Raw genomic sequence first — 19467 nt, forward strand, 5'->3', positions numbered from 1 at the left:
TAGTTTGCTCAGTTTTCAAACTATATTGTATCTTTGGAAGAAATTGTCCAGGTCTTGCAAAATCATGTATCTCTGGCATATAAAATATCTTGTGATAAGACTGGGGGACAGTGGTGAACAGGACCTAGGAGAGCTTGGCCCATGCAAAGAAGCCAGCAGGACTTCACTGCCTATTAAGCTTTTTTTTAAAAATTATTGTTATGAAAAAGTACTGGTCTAAAATGACCAAGTCTCCCAATCTTCTCATCTAGGGGTCTAGATTTTATGTTGATCACCTTGATGTTTAAATGCTGGCAATAAATTTTTGAAATTGTAAATTTACCTTATTAAACTAAATATATTACGGGTCAGATTCAGACTCAGGCCACTACTTTGGAACTAGTTCTTTAGAACAACCATATTTATCCTCTTATTGATATTTTAAGAAATACTGGGGATGATTTTGTGTCAGTCACTGTCATAGGTGGGGAGTCTTGCTCATTTGCTTATCCCTCTCCCCTTATTGTCATTCCTCAGCTATACAGTTTCAATCAAGCAGTATTGATTAATTAGGTTTGTTGTTGACTATTTTTGAGATTGAAAGAGTTTATTATTTAATTAGTAGACTTAGTGGCTCTGTAAATCCTCAAACATGTTGGAGAGATGAAGAAAGCATGTTATCCCTTGTCTTCATGTTTCCAGTTTAAGTCTTAGACAAATATGTAACAAAATAATCCAAGGAATGAGACATGAACATTAAGATGTTCATAAGGTGTAGTAGAGAGAGGGAGAAGTCTGCATACACCTGCGAAAGTAAGACAAATGTGGAATCAAATTCAGCCAGGATGTCCACTGAATCTTAATGAGAAACAACATTGTGTTAGGTAGACTAGGGAAGGGCTCTCTAGGTAGAAGGAGTAGCATCTGGGTCATCAAATCAGAAGACAGTGAGCTTTTTTAGGAATTAAGTAATTGAATGTGACCAAATAAAAGCATGGAGGCAAATAAAGTTTGGAGGTGGATGGTGAGTCTTTTAGCCAAAGAGCTCTGTAGGTGGCTAAAGAACCTGGATTCATTGTGATCGCATTAGTGATATATGGAGGAGTTGAAGCAAGAAAATGATGTGATTAGTTTTGCATTCCAGAAAAATAGTTCTTCCCTGCAAAGTAGGGACAGAGGAGCGCACACCACAAGCAGAAGACTCAGGAGGGAGATGTGGCAATGATCCCCATGGTTGAGGCTAGCTTATGACGGTAGATAGGCAAAAGAAATAATCAAGATCAGTAGAGGATAATTTGGTGGATGAATATTCAAGATGGGGTGAAATAGAGTCATCTTTGAGGATGTTTGTATTTCAGGAAACAGGTTGCCTTTCATCACTTGATTTTCCCATGGAGATGTCTCTGGGGTCTGCATACAGTTTGCAGTGTGGCATACTTTCTCCAGACTTCCAGCTACAGAGATTCAGAGCCATTCTCCATCTTGCAGCTTTGCCACTGGCAGAACTCTTTGCATCTTTGCAAATCTTTGAAAACTTTTATTGTATTAACAAGAAATACACAGTATTCCTTTTTTTAAAAAATCAAAGGCTGTTCGTGACATAAAAGCCAACCCACTCCCTGGATTATAAAGGAGCTAGATTGCAGTTTATTATGCTCTCTTACGTAATCTGTGGGTTCACATGCAAGTGCTAGTCATTTTTCTTAAACTCTATGAATGAAAGATTAAAAAAATGTTTCTAGCTGGAAGTCATTTGATCCCCACCTCATTGTTGTAAGTAGCATCTTTATCACTACAGTGGTGAAGAGAGGGTTTTTATGGGAGTGTAAACACACATCGTTTTTTTTTTTTCCAGCTGTAAATAGGCTGTCTTTTGTACAATTCCAGAGCAACAATACCCAGTGTACCTGTCTGTTAGAGAATTTGGCATTCTGTGACCCAAAGGGGAAGCCGCCTGCAGAGCTAGACAAAGATGACTCTATTGTGACAGGCTTTCTCTGTTAAATTAAAGGTTAGAGGATAGGAAGTGGCTTTGAATAACTGTGGAGAAAAGCAAGAACTGGATATGACTGTCTATGTGGGCTTTCTATTTTTGTGGAGTTCCTAGCAACTTATGAGAATAGACTATCAAAGCACAAGTTAAACTTGAAGTGGCTCATGGCGAATATTTGAATGATAACTGGGGATTGAAACATCTTGCACAATGCAGGTGCTCAATAGTTTACTGGGGTTCTATTAAACTTTTTTTTTTTGGTTCTACTAAAATTTATATCAAGTATATATATTGCTTCTCGGACTTGACAAGTAGAAAATAGTAAAACAGTTAATCACCTTTAATTAGAATGTAATTAGTACAGAGTTTTTAGAATTTGGCATACTAGAGCCAGAAAGAACGTTGGAAATCTGATACTGGTTAGCTCATTTAACAGATCAATAAGCTGAGACAGAATAATGAAGTCTTAGATGAGTTAATAATAGAATATAGAGATACCTTTGCATAGACTCTAGAGGAAGGGTGTTGTGATGTCTTTTCCTGGATCTGGTACAGAAGAGAACCAACAGAAAAGAATGTTGGATGATCAAATCATGGTAACTATTCATGGAATTCCAATAAATAAGTCCCAGTTTACCTAATACCAAGTGAAGTATCTGTCATTCAGTTAAAACTCATGGAATAAAAAACTGATGTATATCTAGAAAAATGAACATGGTAGCATAGCAATCTTCAGACACTTAAAGGACTGTCATATGACAGAGGAACAGGAGGATAAGGATTAATCTTCATGGTTTCAAGTACTACGATCTATTTGAATGCTTGAAACTGGGAAAATAAAGCTTTTGATTCAATATGAAGAAGTGTTTAGTCTTTGTTTTAATAATGAAACTCCCCAAAAATCAAATTAGAGTCCATAGGAAGAATGCAAATGAAGTTTGGCAGAGATTTTGCACAATAATTTAAAAGTCAGGTAATTCTTCGGCATAGATAATATTAAACTCCTCTCATGACCAAACCTTGATGAGTCTATGCTAAGTGATTGCACAAATATTTGGTTTGTTAGCACAGAGCTAAGGCAAGATTTCTCTCTCCCGATTCCCCAGTCCAGTGTGATGTCACAAAAACACACTATTTAAGGATATTGTCAAATTTGTTAAGATAGGAAAAGGAATAAGTCAAAGACTTCTAAGAGTGCACAAATGAAGATGATTAACTTCATGATTAAGGTGTTGGAACAATAAATTTCTATCTTTTAGTAATTGCCCATCATTTAAAACTTCACATTAATTTTTAATGTGTTGTTACTTGATTCAAAATGTTTTGAATCAAATTAGCATTTTAAATAAAGAGGAAAACTTGACAAATATCATAGATCAATATCTTATAGTGAAGTTGTTTTAAAGTAAATTGTATGATGAACTTAATTGTAGGTGGAATCTTAAAGATGACACCCAAGATTTCCAGCCCAATCAGTGGGACTGTGAATATAAAATATCACATAACTGATTATGTTAAATTACCTGGCAAAAGGGATTTTGCTGATGCAATTAAGATTACCAATCAGTTGGCTCTGGGTTAATTAAAAACGTTTATCCAGGTGAGCCTAATCTAATCACATGAGTCTTCTAAAAGGACTTTCTTTTTCTTTCTCTTTCTTTCTCTCTTTCCTTCTTTCCTTCCTCCCTTCCTTCCTTCCTTCCTTCCTTCCTTCCTTCCTTCCTTCCTTCCTTCCTTCCTTCCTTCCTTCCTTCCTTCCTTCCTCCCTAAGATTTAATTTATTCATTCATGAGACAGAGAAAGAGGCAGAGACATAGGCAGAGGGAGAAGCAGGCTCCTTGCGGGGAGCCTGTTGTGGGACTTCATCCCAGGACCCCGGGATCATGACCGGAGCCAAAGGCAGATGCTCAACCACTGAGCCACCCAGGTGTTCCCAAAGCTGGCTTTTTTCTGGCTGTAGGCAAAAGAGGAAGTCAGAGGAAGTAAGAATGTTTTCTAGGAGATCGAAGTGATCCCTGGGAAATGGTCATCAAGAAAACAGGAACCTTGGTCCTAGAATGCAAGCAGGTTGGTTTTCAGCCTCATACACCCTTAGCAGAGAACACAGTCAAGCCCACAGTTACTTGTATCCTGCAGAACTCAGAGATACTAAATGGGTCTTGTTTAAAGCTGCTCTATTTCTGGGAACTTGTTATGAGGCAAGGAGAAAACTAACACAACAGATGAAGGGTAGTAACTGAACTCACTTACAATGGTAAATTTTAGGGTTCGAAAGACTGAGTTGGCCTTTATTATCTCCTAAATGAAAATAAAAATTGGGTAAACCAAATGAAACTTTTAGCAGATAATCACCAGTGAACATGTCGTGATTCCACTTTGTATCTAACTGAAATCTCAGTTTTTATGATCAGATTTTGGAGATGGACTTGAAATATTTTGATCCCCACTGATGTAGGCCAGAAAATCATTTTAGTATGCTCATCGGGATTTCTTGTAAGGTGTGTCATTACGACATTTCAGAAAAGAGTATGATGTTCTGGTTTTCTCCTCCGAATAAAGAGGGTGCTGTTACCGTCCAAATTCATGGGATATCATGGCTAAAGGCCTGGCATGTCCAGTCATAGGTAAAACAGCAAGCACACAAGTCCTGTCCTATACACTTTTAGACTGTGGTTTTATTTATCAAAGTGGAGAGTAGTGTTGGAACCATGGACAGCGTTTCTTGGGCTGTTGTGCATTTAATTTGTATTTTCATGGCGAAAACTGTTCTGGCAAATCTTAAATAATTGCCCCAAACAATGTCTGTTTGCTGCATATCATTGTGACATGAGGGGAGGGACCAGGTTGAAAGGTTGGTATTAAACGTTTGTTTGTAAATATATTACTTGGTAAATTGTTAGCTCAATTTACTTGCGTTAAGTACACCAAAGGGATTCTGCTCTATTAGTGCGATTTGGAAGACAGATACTGCCAGAAATTGCTTATGTGTTCTGAAGCTCCTCTGGTCCTGTTCAATAAATCATTTTGTCAGCTCAAACTCTTTGTGATTGATTAGAAAGAAGAATGCATCAAAATGATTCACTGAGAGGAGATTGTAATCTGACTATTTTACTGGAGTTATATATGATTCTGTTTATCATTTTCCCTTTTTCTCAGCAGAGAGACTAAAGAGCTTTCTGTGGTTTTCTGCCTTAAATAAAACCCATGTCATGTGGCATTCTCCCCTGTGGTGATCTTATGGCACATGCTTTAAGCTGGCCGGATATCATTTCAATCCCAATATAAGGAAGGCTTTCATATGATGTTTCCTAAAGCTAGTGTAGGGAAGCTTGATCATTCTTCTCGCTAAGGATAGTTGGCTTTTGCATCAACCGCTCTGCACCCAGTAAAGCTAATATCCACTGGCATATTTTATTTCTTGTCTTAAATGATTTTAAAAAGTGAAAAAAAAATAATGGAATGCTTCAGAAGTGAATACATAAAATCTAGTGACTAATTGTTCACTTTCTCTATAAATAGTATCCTGTCTACCAAGAATGGCCTTTAAATAGAGAAGGTGCTTAGACCTCGGTCATTGAACTTCATTGTAAGAACATCAATTAGTCCTCTCGTATGGAAAATGGGGACGCTCTCTTGAGCTGTCAAATGAGAAACCACGCGCTAAATATGCAAATTTACTTTCTAACTATAGCAGTGCTCTTCTATAAAACAAACTTAAGAAAATTTGAGACAGTCATTTATTTCAGAGGGACACATTTATTTTCTGTGAATCTCATTTTTATCTTGATTGTCAACATGTTTCCTGGCCCCTGTAGGAAAATCGAAACAGTTTGGCTTTGCTTGCTTCTTTATTTATTTTGTTGCAGTTGGTTTTCCTTAAGATTATAACTTTCTTTCTGGAACATAAGTCTGTGAGAATTAAAAAGAAAAAATTACACGAGTCTGCACAGGGCGTATGAAGGGGCAAACTACCTACCAGGCAGATGGGAGTTCAAGACTTATTTATTAACCTGAGGGCTTGGATCACTTTGAAAAAGTTACTTAGTTTTTTCCAATCTTGGCTTTTTCGTGATAAAATGGTTATAACACATGTCTGTTGTTGAGAGATTTGAGTGAAATCATGTGTTAGCGCAATGTCTTAAGTTATTGCCAGTAATAGGATGCAGATAAATAATTAGCATTTTAAGCTGGGCTTCTACAGGCAATGTGAGGCTACTTTGAATATGTTTCACGCATGTTGGGCCACTGACTCACTCAACCTGGAAACATTAGGCTCTCGGATATCTTTCTTTCTTTAATTAGTCAAATGATTACTTGTTTTACTTTCTGTGGGCAGAGTGTTTGGTTTTTTAGAGCTTTAAAAGGACACTGGAGGGAGGGGTTACTTTACATTAGATTCCAAAGGACCTTTTTATGTACCCTACTCACTATTTTCTCCTACTAGGAGTTTTGTATATTTACAATTGTGGTTGCATATTCTTTTGAGGGCTAATAAACTGTTGGATTGATTGTATTGTATTTGAGACTATAAATGCATACTTGATTTTTGTTGCAGTTAACATTGCCTAATAAGCATACCTAGACTTTGTAAGTATTTTTATTTTTATAGAGGTTCCAGTCTGTTTATTTTCAGCCAGGATGGGGTGATGAAAATAGCTTTAGAACAAGAGTTAGGTATCTTAATCCTATTTAAGTCTCTCACATTGATTGCTTACATCCCTTGAGTGAGCTGCTTGGTCTCCTTTGCTTCAGCTTCCTGGCAAAGGTCATTGGAAAGACCCAATCCCCTTTTTATAAATCCATGTGATAATTTGAAAAGCAAAGTAGTTGGTGAAAACTTGGAAGGTTTGAAATTTTCAAATCTGCCTTCGTAAAGGAGACATTCTGGGATTTCCCGGATAGTTTTCAGGAACATAATATTTGGTTGGGAAGAGAGAATCCCAGATGGATTACGTGAGTAATAGTTGAACCTCTGATAAAATAAAACATAACCTGAAAGTGAGGAATAGGCATACTTTCTTAGGGCATATGTTTTATGTCTGTAGTCATGGCAGTTAAAGTTAGCATCGAAGTGTTTGGAAATTTTCGAGTAGCTCCAGCTGCAATGTTACATATTGCCTATATACGAAAACCTCACCAAGCAAAGCATAATGAAACTCAAGGGCTTTCCACTGTTTCTTAATTTTTGCCCATTTTTTCATATTTCTCTGTTGTCCTCCTTCCTCAAGGTTATATGAGTATTTCCTGACTTGGGACACACACTTTTAGTCAGTTTTCTCTTACAAAATCCGCAGCAGACTGTTTTGTGGTTCCCTGATGTTTCAGAGTTATGTTAGAAAGACCTTGTTTGGGGGAGTTTTGCAGTTGATTTTTCCTACTGCAAATAATAAGATGCCAATTAGTCTATGTAATTATTATTTATAGCACTTAGAACAGTCTGCCATATAGGGCCCTGATCAATAATTGATAGGGAGCTAACAAATGAAATCAATAACAAACTAGAATTCACCAATCAGTCATTCACAGGTATGTCCTCTTACAAACTCTGATGGAGTGCCTCACATATACAACACATGGTTTAACACTTGAAATTCAAAAAGGTGTACTTCACTACACCAGTGTTTTAGGAACACATGGTGTTAGTAAAAATTTCATAGAACCAGTAACTAAAGCTTAAAATACGTTCAAAATAATATTTTAGCATAGAAGATGCAGAGAAAATTCTGCTATGGTTGGGGAGTAGGAGCAGTGAATATTTTGCGCTGGGCTTGTGACAATTGAATTGGACTTTGAAAAACCAGGAAGAACTCAGTAGGCAGAGAATAAGGAATGGTTACTCACATATAACTAATGTCCTGTGCAGAAAGGATGGCATTTTGTAAAATAAGGGTGAAATGTTCAGACCTAAGAACAAAAATTTGCCAGTTCATGATTTTTAAACTTTTTAAAAAATTATTATTATAACCATTTGGAAGCCAGTTGAAGATTGTAGTGTGATTGTTAAATCTGTTTCTTAGAAATATAACTTTGACGGGGCTGGGCTTTGGGAGTGTAGTGGAAAGTTAGAACCTTAGACATATCCAGGCCAGTTGGGAGACGGTTGAAATGTCATAGACCCTTCAGCAGAGATGTAAACAACCATTTTGAAGGTCAGATTAACAAGGATTACTGCCCAATTCAGTAAGATCATTGAGGGTGCAAGAGAAATTTCTTATAATTTGAAATACAGAAGCTTTTAAATGTAAGGCAGACATCTGGAACCTGAGAAATGTTTGTTTTATGGGATTCATAGTTTATGAATAAATAAACAAAAATGAGTATAGAGATGAAAGAGATGGATTGTTAGTTGAACACATGTCTCCAGTTTACGCCCGTGTTACATTAATGGAGGGGTGTATGAGAGAAAATAGCCTGTAGCCTTTCGTGTTCAAAAACATAAAATACTTAGATATTTTTGAAGGATGCCTTCTTCGTTTTAGAACTATTCCAGAAATCCCTCTCATAGTGCACAGATTTTTTTTTCTTTATGTCCCTTCTGTTGGTATGACATTGGTCTGTGTGTCATGGATTAATAGACACACACTTTCAACACTGAGCCTCATTCCTTTGGGCACTGGTGTGTCCTTGGTGCCTTGAATAGTGTCTGGGACAAAGTCAGAGGCCACAGTGTAGATAATGTTGAACCAGTGGGTGAATGGACAGATGACTTTTTTTCAAACCTATCTTTGGCTGAATTGCTTGTGGTTTTGTAATGCACATTGGAACAGAGTCCAATAAAATCTGTTGATCATAAAACAACATGTCTGCAGCAGTCTTATATTGTGGAAGGGTCATAGCCTAGGGAGTTAGAGACACCTTGTCTGGCATCCAGTTTCTGCCACCCGAGTCTCTGTTTCACCATCTGAATTTATAGAGTAGTTGGGAGTATTTAAAAATAATCTATGTAGTATGTTGCATAGGAAATTTTTACTCATTAAATGTTAATATAATTTTTATTTATGTGGACTACTAAATGGCTTGACTCTATATTGTGGTGAGAACAGTCACAGATTAGCTCTTTCCCTTTCTCTCTTTCTTTCTTTCTCTCTCTCTCTCTCTCTCTTCTTTCTTTCTTTCTTTCTTTTTCTTTCTTTCTTTCTTTCTTTCTTTCTTCTTTCTTTCTTTCTTCTTTCCTCTCCTTCAAAAATGAAACTGTAGTTGTGTGAAATGATTTAAACAAAGTGAAATTAGAGACCATGTTCTGATACCATTTCTGTTTTCCTTTAATAGTAATATACCTTATTTATTGCCATACATTTATGTGCATGAAGAAAGGAAAATAACATCTGAAAAAAATTACTAAACACAGTTTGATCTTGGTTGTACAGCTTTACCTCCTCCTCTCCACAGGGGAAAAAATCATAAGATTGATTGCCATCAGGACTACCTTGTGAGACTAAAGAGAAATCCTGTTCTGCTTTGAGGAAATGACTGCATCTTTGTTGTTATCTTCCAGATTTACTTACGCTTCTTGGACTATGAGATGCAGAATTCAAACGAATGCAAAAGGAACTTTGTGGCTGTGTATGACGGCAGCAGCTCAGTGGGGGACCTGAAAGCCAAGTTCTGTAGCACTGTGGCCAATGACGTCATGCTCCGCACGGGTCTTGGGGTCATCCGCATGTGGGCCGATGAGGGCAGTCGGAACAGCCGGTTTCAGATGCTCTTTACATCCTTTCAAGAACGTAAGATTCTCTGCACTTTATTGTTTGTCCTTCACCTAGGTCATAGGCTGCAAGGCCCATCAACTGCTAATGGTGTTTGTCCCTGCAGTGTGAGCACACTGGGGTGTGTCTCACAAGTCCTTATAATCACTGAGATTCCCCTTCCTTCATTTTGACCCAGTGACAGGAGAGTTACACATGACATTTTGATTACCTGTTTCGGTGCAGGCATCATCGCCTTGCCTTAAGACAGTTCACTGTTCAACTGGGAAATGATGATTTGTCTTGTCTTTTGCTTAGCTCTTATGAAGTGAATGGGACTTCAAACAGACTCTGATGAAGTTTGACTTTCAATCTTAAAAACCTGCACAAAAATATTTGGTCAGGCTCTCTTTAGTAAGCTTCTCTTGCAGTCCCCTTTATTGCAAATAGGTCTGAGACAGTCGAGTTCCAATTAAAGTAGGCAAAGAGAGGGAATTGCTTGAGAAGAGAGTAAATAGAAAAAGTTTCAGAAAATATTTAAAATGGCACAATGGGTGATATCCAGAGTTATGTGCAAAGCACAGCAATTTTAGGAAATTATGTTCTAACAAATAATGAGTCATATTAATAGATATATTTGGAATGTTCTTTAGAAACCCTGAATAGCTCATGTTTAATAATGTTATACAAATGAAAAAAAAATCCTGAAAAATTCAGCTTTAAGAAATCAGCATCTTGTATTTTGAAACTGTATTTTTTAAATAGAAAAAACAAAATGTTTTTGAAATCCTCAAGATTTCTTGGTGATAGGCACAGCATGTGCTATTTTTTTCCAACTCACAAATATTAAATATACTGGACAATTCTTTTATATAGTGAATAGTTTTGGCTTGAAATTCCTCTCTAATTACCCAGTTGGAGAATTCTAGGACGCCAGAAGTACCAAATGTCACTCAGTCTTTCGACAACTTGATACCATCATGGAGTGCATTATCTCTCCCAGTGTTATTGCAGATTTAAACAGCATGTTGCTATCATGCCCTCATTTCAGCAGTTGATCAAAATGTTAAAGGTAGTACATCTTTATTTCAGCAAGGTATTGGGCCAAAAAAAAAAAATTAGTCATTTTCTTGACTAGGGTAGGAAGAAATTCAAGCTACAAGATAGCACATTTCATGTCCTCACTGCTGATCACTCCACAGTAGCCAATAGCTTTTGCCTTTGGTGAGAGGTGAAAGATACTTAATATTCTTCTCAGTCTTGGGTGATAATATGTTGAGAATTCCTGATTAAAATAATACACATATAGAAGGGCTAACCTGTATGTTATCAAGGTTTTACAAATACCACAAAAATCTTCAATTTTTGCCAAAACTGTACCATAAAATGTAATAAGGATAAAATGAAATTATATATTTATGTTTCAAATATCAACCAAAACAACAGTAGTGTAGAAGAACCCTGATGCCTAGAACTTTCTAAAGTTTTATTCCATTCAAACACAGTATGAGCTAATGCTTTTTATTTTTGTCAATTATTTAAAAAGAACCTTAGCAGTCTCGGCTTATATTAAAGAAAGTGAAATCACTCAAAGAAGATAGTCTCGTGGGAAAGCTGCACTGGTCAAACAGCAGATTACATAATCTGTTCTTTTTTGAGTTTTATGAACAAGGAGGCGAGTAATCATTTGGAAGAGGTTAACCAGGATGTAAAAGCAGCTAGAAACATGAGACGAGCCCAAAGGAGAAGTGTTTGTCTTAGAGATTTTGTTGTTGTTCAAAATGTGATAATTGCCTTAGACTTATGTTGGTGATATGGATTAATGTCTGAAAGGTGAGATTTGTTAAATTGTAGGGAAACATCTGAGTGAAATTTAGGAAAAGCATGTCTAGCTCATAGGAACTGGGATATTCCAAAACTGAGTGGATTCCCATAGAGGATATAGGCTGTGCATAAAGGGTGATCTCTCTGAAAACAGATCAGCACATGGCATGGATGGTGGAGGGGAATGTCTGTGTATTGTAGGGAAAGGACTGATAAACCTCAAAGGTTCAATTAAATTCTAGCAGTGACTGAGTTATATAAATCTTTAAAATTCTGCTGATTCAAGAAATGGTGAATTATATCATACTGTGTAAATGCCATTAGAAATACTTCTATATGGGCTAAAAGATAGAGTTTTCATGCATGTACGTAAATGGTCTGCAGGTCTTCCATCATGTGGGTGGACTTTTCAATGTTGAATTCAGAAAAAAAACATGACATTCTTCTTCTGTAGGAGGAAAGTACCCATTCTTTTATGTTCCTGTGCAGTGGATGGATTATCACTCTCATTTCAGTGAAGAGTATTACAATAGCATTTTCTGTGATCATCTCATAAATTTTACAATAAGCTTCAATTAGAACAAATTTATCCTCTGTGTCATGTTGCCATGTAGCTTTTTGATATTCTGCTTTTTTTTTTTCTTTTTGGGGGGCTAACACTGGGTGGAATTCTACTGTATATGCCTAAAATCAAAGTCATTCTGTGATGAAGGGTTCACTATGGACTAATAAGTCTTTCTTGATTAAAATCAAAGTATTCCGGGATCCCTGGGTGGCGCAGCGGTTTAGCGCCTGCCTTTGGCCCAGGGCGCGATCCTGGAGACCCGGGATCGAATCCCACATCGGGCTCCCGGTGCATGGAGCCTGCTTCTCCCTCTGTCTGTGTCTCTGCCTCTCTCTCTCTCTCTCTGTATGACTATCATAAATAAATAAAAATTAAAAAAAAAAAAAAAAAATCAAAGTATTCCAGATAGGAGATGAAAATTTCAAAACAACAAGAAGTGAACTTCAGTCAGTGCTGCCACTCAGAAAATGAGTGGTTTGGGTCATTTTAAGGGCTCTAAATGAGGAAACAAAGGAATTGTATTTAGGGAGTTTCAAGTTCCCCAAATGGGATTGTTTTATTTGATGCTGGTGGCTAAGAGAGTATTTTGAGTTACATTTTTGTTTTTTTGATGATGACAGGTATAGAACTTATATAATATATATTATATGCATATATATATAGTTTATATATAATATACTATCTTATAAATAATTATATAATACATATAATATTCATATTTAAAGTATATCTCTCTAATCTTACTCCATACACACCCACAGACACAGAGTAAAGATTAGAAGTGTGAAATCAATGACAGCTTTGTCTTACTCAAATAATAAGAAACCACCTTCATGTTTCTTGGTTCCTTGATACTTTTCTTGGTTGTGGACATTTATTGGGTAGTATCCCCAGCACAGTGTTGAGAGGTGCCTATAGCATACTCAACAGTATTCCAAAATCTGTCAAAAGGTCTTGTGTTGGGACCATATGATGTCTTTTTTTGATATAGTTGATACCCAATGTTACATTAGTTTCAGGTAATGAAGCTTAGTGATTTGACAAGTTTATATATGATGCTATGTTCACCACAAGTGTAGCTACTATCTACCCCATTACATCCCTGTTACAGTATCACTGACTGTAGTCCTTATGGTGTGCCTCTTGTTCCTGTGACTTATTCCCTAACTGGGAACTTGTACCTCCCACCCTCTTTGCCCATTTTGCCCAGCCTCCCAACCCACCTCCCCATCAGTTCATTTGTTGTATTTATAGGTCTGATTCTTTAAAAAAAACATTTTTAAATTATTTTATGTATTTATTCATGAGAGACAGAGAGAGAGAGAGAGAAGAGAGAGGCAGAGACAAAGGCAGAGGGAAAGTAGGTTCCATGCAGGGAGCCTGATGTGGGACTCGATCCCAGGACTCCAGGATCAAGCCCTGGGCTGAAGGCAGGCGCTAAACCACTGAGCAACCCAGGGATCCCCTGATTCTGCTTTATATTTTTTTATATTTTTAGATATTACAGAAGAGTTTAGAGACCATCTATTTCAATCCCAAACATTGTGTGAATTGAAACAGAATAAGAAAAGATGCAGGAAGTTAACTGGATTTCCCTGCACACCCTCAACTCCATGCTTAGAGATTGAACACTACTGTGGCAAGGATTTAAGACCTGGCCCCTGAGCTCATACGTTCTCTTGTTGATAGCTTTGTCACTTATAAGGAATGGACAGAGCTTCTATTGTCTAAAGATGATGATGATAAAGATGGTGATAACAATAGGTAGCACTTACATGTCACTCATGTAGCTCAAATATGTCAGCAGTGGTTTATGTGCTTTAAAAACTGAATTTTGATCTTTCTGTCCTGTCTGCTGCATCTTATGTCTACATCTTATACAAACATGCTAAAATCATACAGTACACCACTTTCATATGACCTAGAAGATTAGATTCATGTAAAATTAAACAAGGGACTTCTGCTCTGGAACATACTACTCTGGACACTAATGGATGGAAATAGAAACATATTTTCAAATCATCATATTTTTACATTTATATTTGAATAAATTACAGAAAAGTGAAAGAATGTGTAGAGGGAGAAGGGAAAGAGAGACTCAAGCAGACTCCCCGCTAAGCATGGTGCTGGATGTGGGGCTTGATCCTATGACCCTGAGATCATGACCTGAGCCCAGATTAACAGTTGGATACTTAGCTGACTGCACCACCCAGGTGCCCCTGCATCACTTTTTATAAGTCATTGATTTTACTATAAAAAAAATCACTCAATTTTTTAGAAATGTGATTATTGTTAGTATAATTTCAATATTGAGCATACTTATATATGAAAATTCATAACCAATCATGATGGAACTGCATAAATAGACATAATGGAAATGTTAGTGAAATGTGTTCAAATTGAGCTGCCTGCCAAACTTTTTCAGCTTTTTCTGTGTAACATAAATTTGCAATAACTAGAATGGATGAATAATGTAAGTAATATCTAGTTTTGACTTCTGAAATTCTGCTTTCAGCTACTCTTCTGCTTTCATTTAGAAGTTTTGCATCATAAAATCTCAGTCACTTAAGACTTGATTAATGAGTAGCATATTTCTGTTAAAAACAGACAAATACAGAGAGGTAAAAAACAAACTGTCCATTTTAAGATTGTAGCATGCTGTTTATAATAATTTGCTAAAATGAGATAATTTACTTACTTTTTTATTTGTGGCAAACACTGTGTCAGGTATAAACTATAGATTTGTTTACAATGAAGACATACATACAATTGCACCCAAATTCAAAGGAAAATGGAGTTGAAGGCAGAATTTTGAGATGAACCAAAAGATTCCCACCTCACATCCCTTTTCCCTTGAGGTAGGCAGAACCTGTGAATCCCTTGGGATAGCGGTTCCATGATTAAACTGCATTCTGGGGACACCTGGGTGACTCAGGGGTTGAGCGTCTGCCTTCGGCCCAGGGAGTGATCCCGGGGTCCTGGGATCAAGTCCCACATCAGGCTCCCTGCACGGAGCTTGCTTCTCTGCCTGTGTCTCTGCCTCTCTCTGTGTGTGCCTCTCATGAATAAATAAATAAAATCTTTTTAAAAAATTAAAAAAAAAATAAACTACATTCTGTGGCAAAAGTGATTTTGCAACATGCAGATGGCCCTTAATCAATTGGCTTTGAGTTCATCAAGAGGGAGATTTTCTTGGGTGGATGTGAGTAATCAGGTGAGCTCTCTGAAATAAGGGGAAGCGTGAGCCAGAGGAACTGCTGCCCTGCAGGAAGAATGCAGACAGGTGTGTTGTGTACTGCTTGCCTGTGAGAGGGGCAGCCTTGGGGAGCCCAGAGCATCTGGCTGACAGCTCGCAAGAAAATGGGAACTTCAGTCACACGACTGCAAAGAAGTAAATTATGCCACCAACCTGAGCAAGTTAGGAAGAGAACCCTGGCCAAGGTGCAGTCCACAGCCCCAGCAAACACCTTGTTTGCACCTTAGGAGACCCTGTCAGAGGACCCAGTGCTCGGACTTCTGGCTTTGTGTGCTTATAAAATGGGTGTTGTTTTAAGATCCTAAACTTCTGGTGGTTGTTCCACAGCAGTAGAAAAGCACTGCGGATTTTGGTACTGAAAGGGAGCTGTTGCTGTAACGAATACCTGAAATGTGGACTGGAAGGGTCAGAATACTAATGAGAAGATGTCACCAGAAGCCCAAAATTCTTGTAGTGGGAGCTATCAGATAGAACTGCCCAACTTCAAACATATGTCACCTTTCAAAGAAGGGAAGAAAGACTCCTAGAGCAGCACCAAGAATGTCAAGGTGAAGCCCACCCTGACAGAGGGTTTTTCCTCAAACTAGAAACATAGTCCAGAGAAATCCAACATTTACTCTGCTGGACTTCAAAACTATTGCTATTTACTCTCCATTCTCCCAACCGGAATCTCTATGGCCATTATGCTGCGCCTCTCCCACCATTGTGTTTTGGGGTATTGGGGCAGGTGGCTTGTCTCTTTGGTTCCTTGGGTCGACAGGTGGAGGGGAAATGGGCCCCAGGGCTGCAGTTCAAGGACTGCACCCAGGAGCCTCTTCTGCACCACATTTACATGGTTCAGATGTGAGCTTTGGGACCTTGAGCAGGTGCTGCATTGCAGTGACACTCGTGGGAGACTTCAGAAAGAGAGATGCTATTTTGCATCCATGAAGGAAGTGAAGCGTGGGAGTGGGGGTGTCAGCCAGCTGGTGGGCTGTGACAGGCAGAGTTTTGTGATGACCCCAGTATTATCTATCTCTTGATGTACAGGCCTTGCAAACACCCCTCCCCTGGAGTGCAGGAAGAATCTGAATATCACAGAATGTCACTCCATGATTGTTGTTACGTTTTGTGGCAAAGGGGATTTTGCATAATAGTTACCATCCCCAAATCAGTTGATTCTAAATTAACCAAAGGAAGACTATCCTAGTGGGTCTGACTATACACAGCAAATATTGGTAATAAGCTTTTTTGAAAGAAGGCGGAAAGGTCAGGGATGGGAGACGTCAGAGGCATTCTAAGCTGTAGCAAATATCCTGTGGCTGTAAGCACACTGCCCTATTGTAGGGAAGGCCATGTGGCACAGCGTGTGGGTGGGCTTTGTGAGCTGAGAATGTCACCCGGTTGACAGCCAGGGGGTTGACAGCCCCATAATCCAAGAGACCGAGTTCTGCCAACAACCAGAATGAGCTTGAAGGGGACCCCATGCTCCAGATGAACCCCAGTTCAGTTGCCTCCTTGATGTTGGCCTTGTGAGACCCTAAGGAGAGAACCCCCAACACAGACTTCTGACTCATAGAACTGTGAGATATAAGTGGGTGTTGTTTTAAGCCAGTAAGGTTGTAGTAATTTGTTACTCAACAGTAGAAAACCAAAACACATTCTTTTTGTAATGAGGTGTGCTTTTGAATGCAATTGATTATCCAGATGTCTATCTACATAAGTTACTTGCATATAGTAACTAACATTTTTTATTAACTGTTTATTGCTGTTTCTAGATTCAGTAGTTGAGGAGCTGTGGCAAGATAGCATTGCAGGAAATATATAAAAAAATAATCCCTCCAACATCAGCTTGACCCTAAAGGTTGAGTAACCACTCCTATGTCATATACCTAGTCATCAGAGTTTTCATTTTGATGATTTATTCATATGCCTTCATTTGTTCTTTTGTTCCTTCCACAAGCATGTGAGCAGCCAGGCGCTGAGGTGAGTGGATGGTTGCCCCTCTTACGGTGCTGCCACACTCACTCAAACTAAATTCCAGTATGTGACTCACTTCAGAAAATGTTCATTTATGTTTGGTACTTTGCTCCACAGCTTCACCACTTTGTCCTTTATTTCAGCAAATTATCCACTGAGACACTGGATTCTTTTCTCATAGGAGATTTTTGCTCTTTCTCTAGCATTTGTTATTAGTAGGATTTTTGCTCTTCTGCCACAGTGATCAATTCTTATTTCACCATTCAGTTTTATTATTGTTTCTTGTTTGGAGCATATTTTGGCATGCTATCTGCCTCTTGTGTACATAATTTACATTCCATCCTCAACAGTGCATGTTCCCAGTTTTGCAGTATGCAAGTGCACTTGTCATAGGACATCAGTAAACTAAAGCTGGTGAATTCTAAGGGAGAGAAAGTATAGAGATATTTGATTATGAATGTAAAATGCACCAAGTTCACTCACACTCTGAGATTATACACCAGGAAATATTGATGACGATCAACTCACAGCAATAATATTTAATCTCTTCTCTAGAAAAAGCAAGGGAAAACACATTCACAAGTTTGGAGTAAATGGTGAGAAGGAAAGACATTGTATTTACATGTATTTCATGCAAGGAGAAAACATGCTGTTTGTTACAGGAAGCAGTGTTGCCAATTATGACACAGACAAAAATCTAAAGCGATGTTTTTATTGATAGAGATCTCCATGCCTCAGTTTTGAGTTGGTGTGCTTTAAAAAGTTTTAAGACTACTTCATAATATAGGAAATATTTACTTATATCTGTCCTACAGCTGCATAAATACCAGATGGCATAGATTGAAATTTCAGTAATATATGAAATAGGCTGGAAGACTGCTGTATATGTGTCCTATTTTGGCACGTCTTTCTCAAGCAGACATAAAACCCTGTACGGGTAAGAGAACATATCACATATATAAATATCCAAAATTTAAGATATGTATTATTATAAAAACATAATTAAAATTTAAAAAGGAAAAGCTTAATTGAATGATTGGCAACATAAACAGCAGGCAGTGGGGTAAATATTCTTAACCTAAAAGGAATAAAGATGCTATAAGACGATTAGAGAAAGTTATATAAACATACCAGATAAAAATGGGGCAAATAAAATGAGAAATAAATCCATGAGAAACAAATGGCCTGTTGGTACAGGAAACACACACCTTTCTGTATTAAAGAACAAAAGGATATAAATTCCAAAAGGAAAAAGACCTCATTTTCATCTATCAAATTGTTTTGAAAAATAGCGATAATTACCCAGTTTTGAGATAGTGTAGTAAAATGAGAATATATGTATGCTGGTAGGAAAGGGGAAGTTTTCTGAAGGGTAACTTAGCAGTATGTGTCAGCATTCTAAAGCAGGTTTAAAAAATAAAAATAAAGTCTCTCCTACTGATCTAAAGAGTATACCTAGGAATGTGTATATTAGTGATAAGATTAGTATCATTTAAAAAATGAAACTTGCTTGAGTGGCTTGGTTAACTGGTTCTTGGAACATGCATATATTCTTTTCACCCTTAAAATGATGTATTAGACTGATACTAACATTGAGTATATGAAAAAATAAAATTTTAAAAGCAAGTAGCAAACAAAACATGTGCAAGTATACTTTTGTAAACATGTGTGATAAATATTTAATATAAAGTATTTATTATATATGTAATACATGTGTATTAATAGTGACATAATAGTGATGATTTTTAGGTGATGAGTTTTTTGGATTCTCAAGGTTTTATGATTTTTCTACAATGAGCAGTTTTTTTGGTAAACATTTTTTAAAGCAATAATATAACTTTGATAAGACTTTGATATGACTTTCTGAAGGGATTTATTAAATCTAAGAAAACGAGTATATATGTTTTGTATGTGTATATATAATATATTGTATATTATATATAATTATATATAATTTTATATGTTTTATAGGTATGTATGATATATAAATAAATATATTTTAAGTAGACTCCATGCCCAGCGTGGAGCCCAATGTGGGGCTTAAACTCACAACCCTGAGATCAAGACTTGAGATCAAGAGTCAGAAACTTAACCAACTGAGCCACCCAGGTGCCCCATACATATGTTATTTTCTGTGTTGAGAAAATCAAGACCCATGTACAATGTCAGGAAATGATAACTGATCAAGAGTTTTTGGGGAGGTGGT

At 37.4% G+C, this 19467-nt stretch overlaps 1 protein-coding gene across 10 annotated transcripts in view; it reads left to right on the top strand.

The window, feature by feature from the left end:
• Positions 1-19467, top strand: part of NETO1 (neuropilin and tolloid like 1) — a 127075-nt gene that overhangs the window by 70416 nt on the left and 37192 nt on the right. For all 10 annotated transcript variants that reach the window (XR_005353324.1, XR_005353323.1, XM_038525800.1 and 7 more), the window contains exon 7: positions 9468-9696. Coding sequence is in view for 8 of the 10 variants with exons in the window: in XM_038525800.1 (XP_038381728.1) it covers positions 9468-9696 (229 nt within the window). In the remaining 2 variants the exon portion in view is untranslated. The remainder of the gene's footprint in view (positions 1-9467; positions 9697-19467) is intronic.

This window comes from Canis lupus, chromosome 1 (assembly GCF_011100685.1).
Source record: "Canis lupus familiaris isolate Mischka breed German Shepherd chromosome 1, alternate assembly UU_Cfam_GSD_1.0, whole genome shotgun sequence".
NCBI lineage: Eukaryota > Metazoa > Chordata > Mammalia > Carnivora > Canidae > Canis > Canis lupus.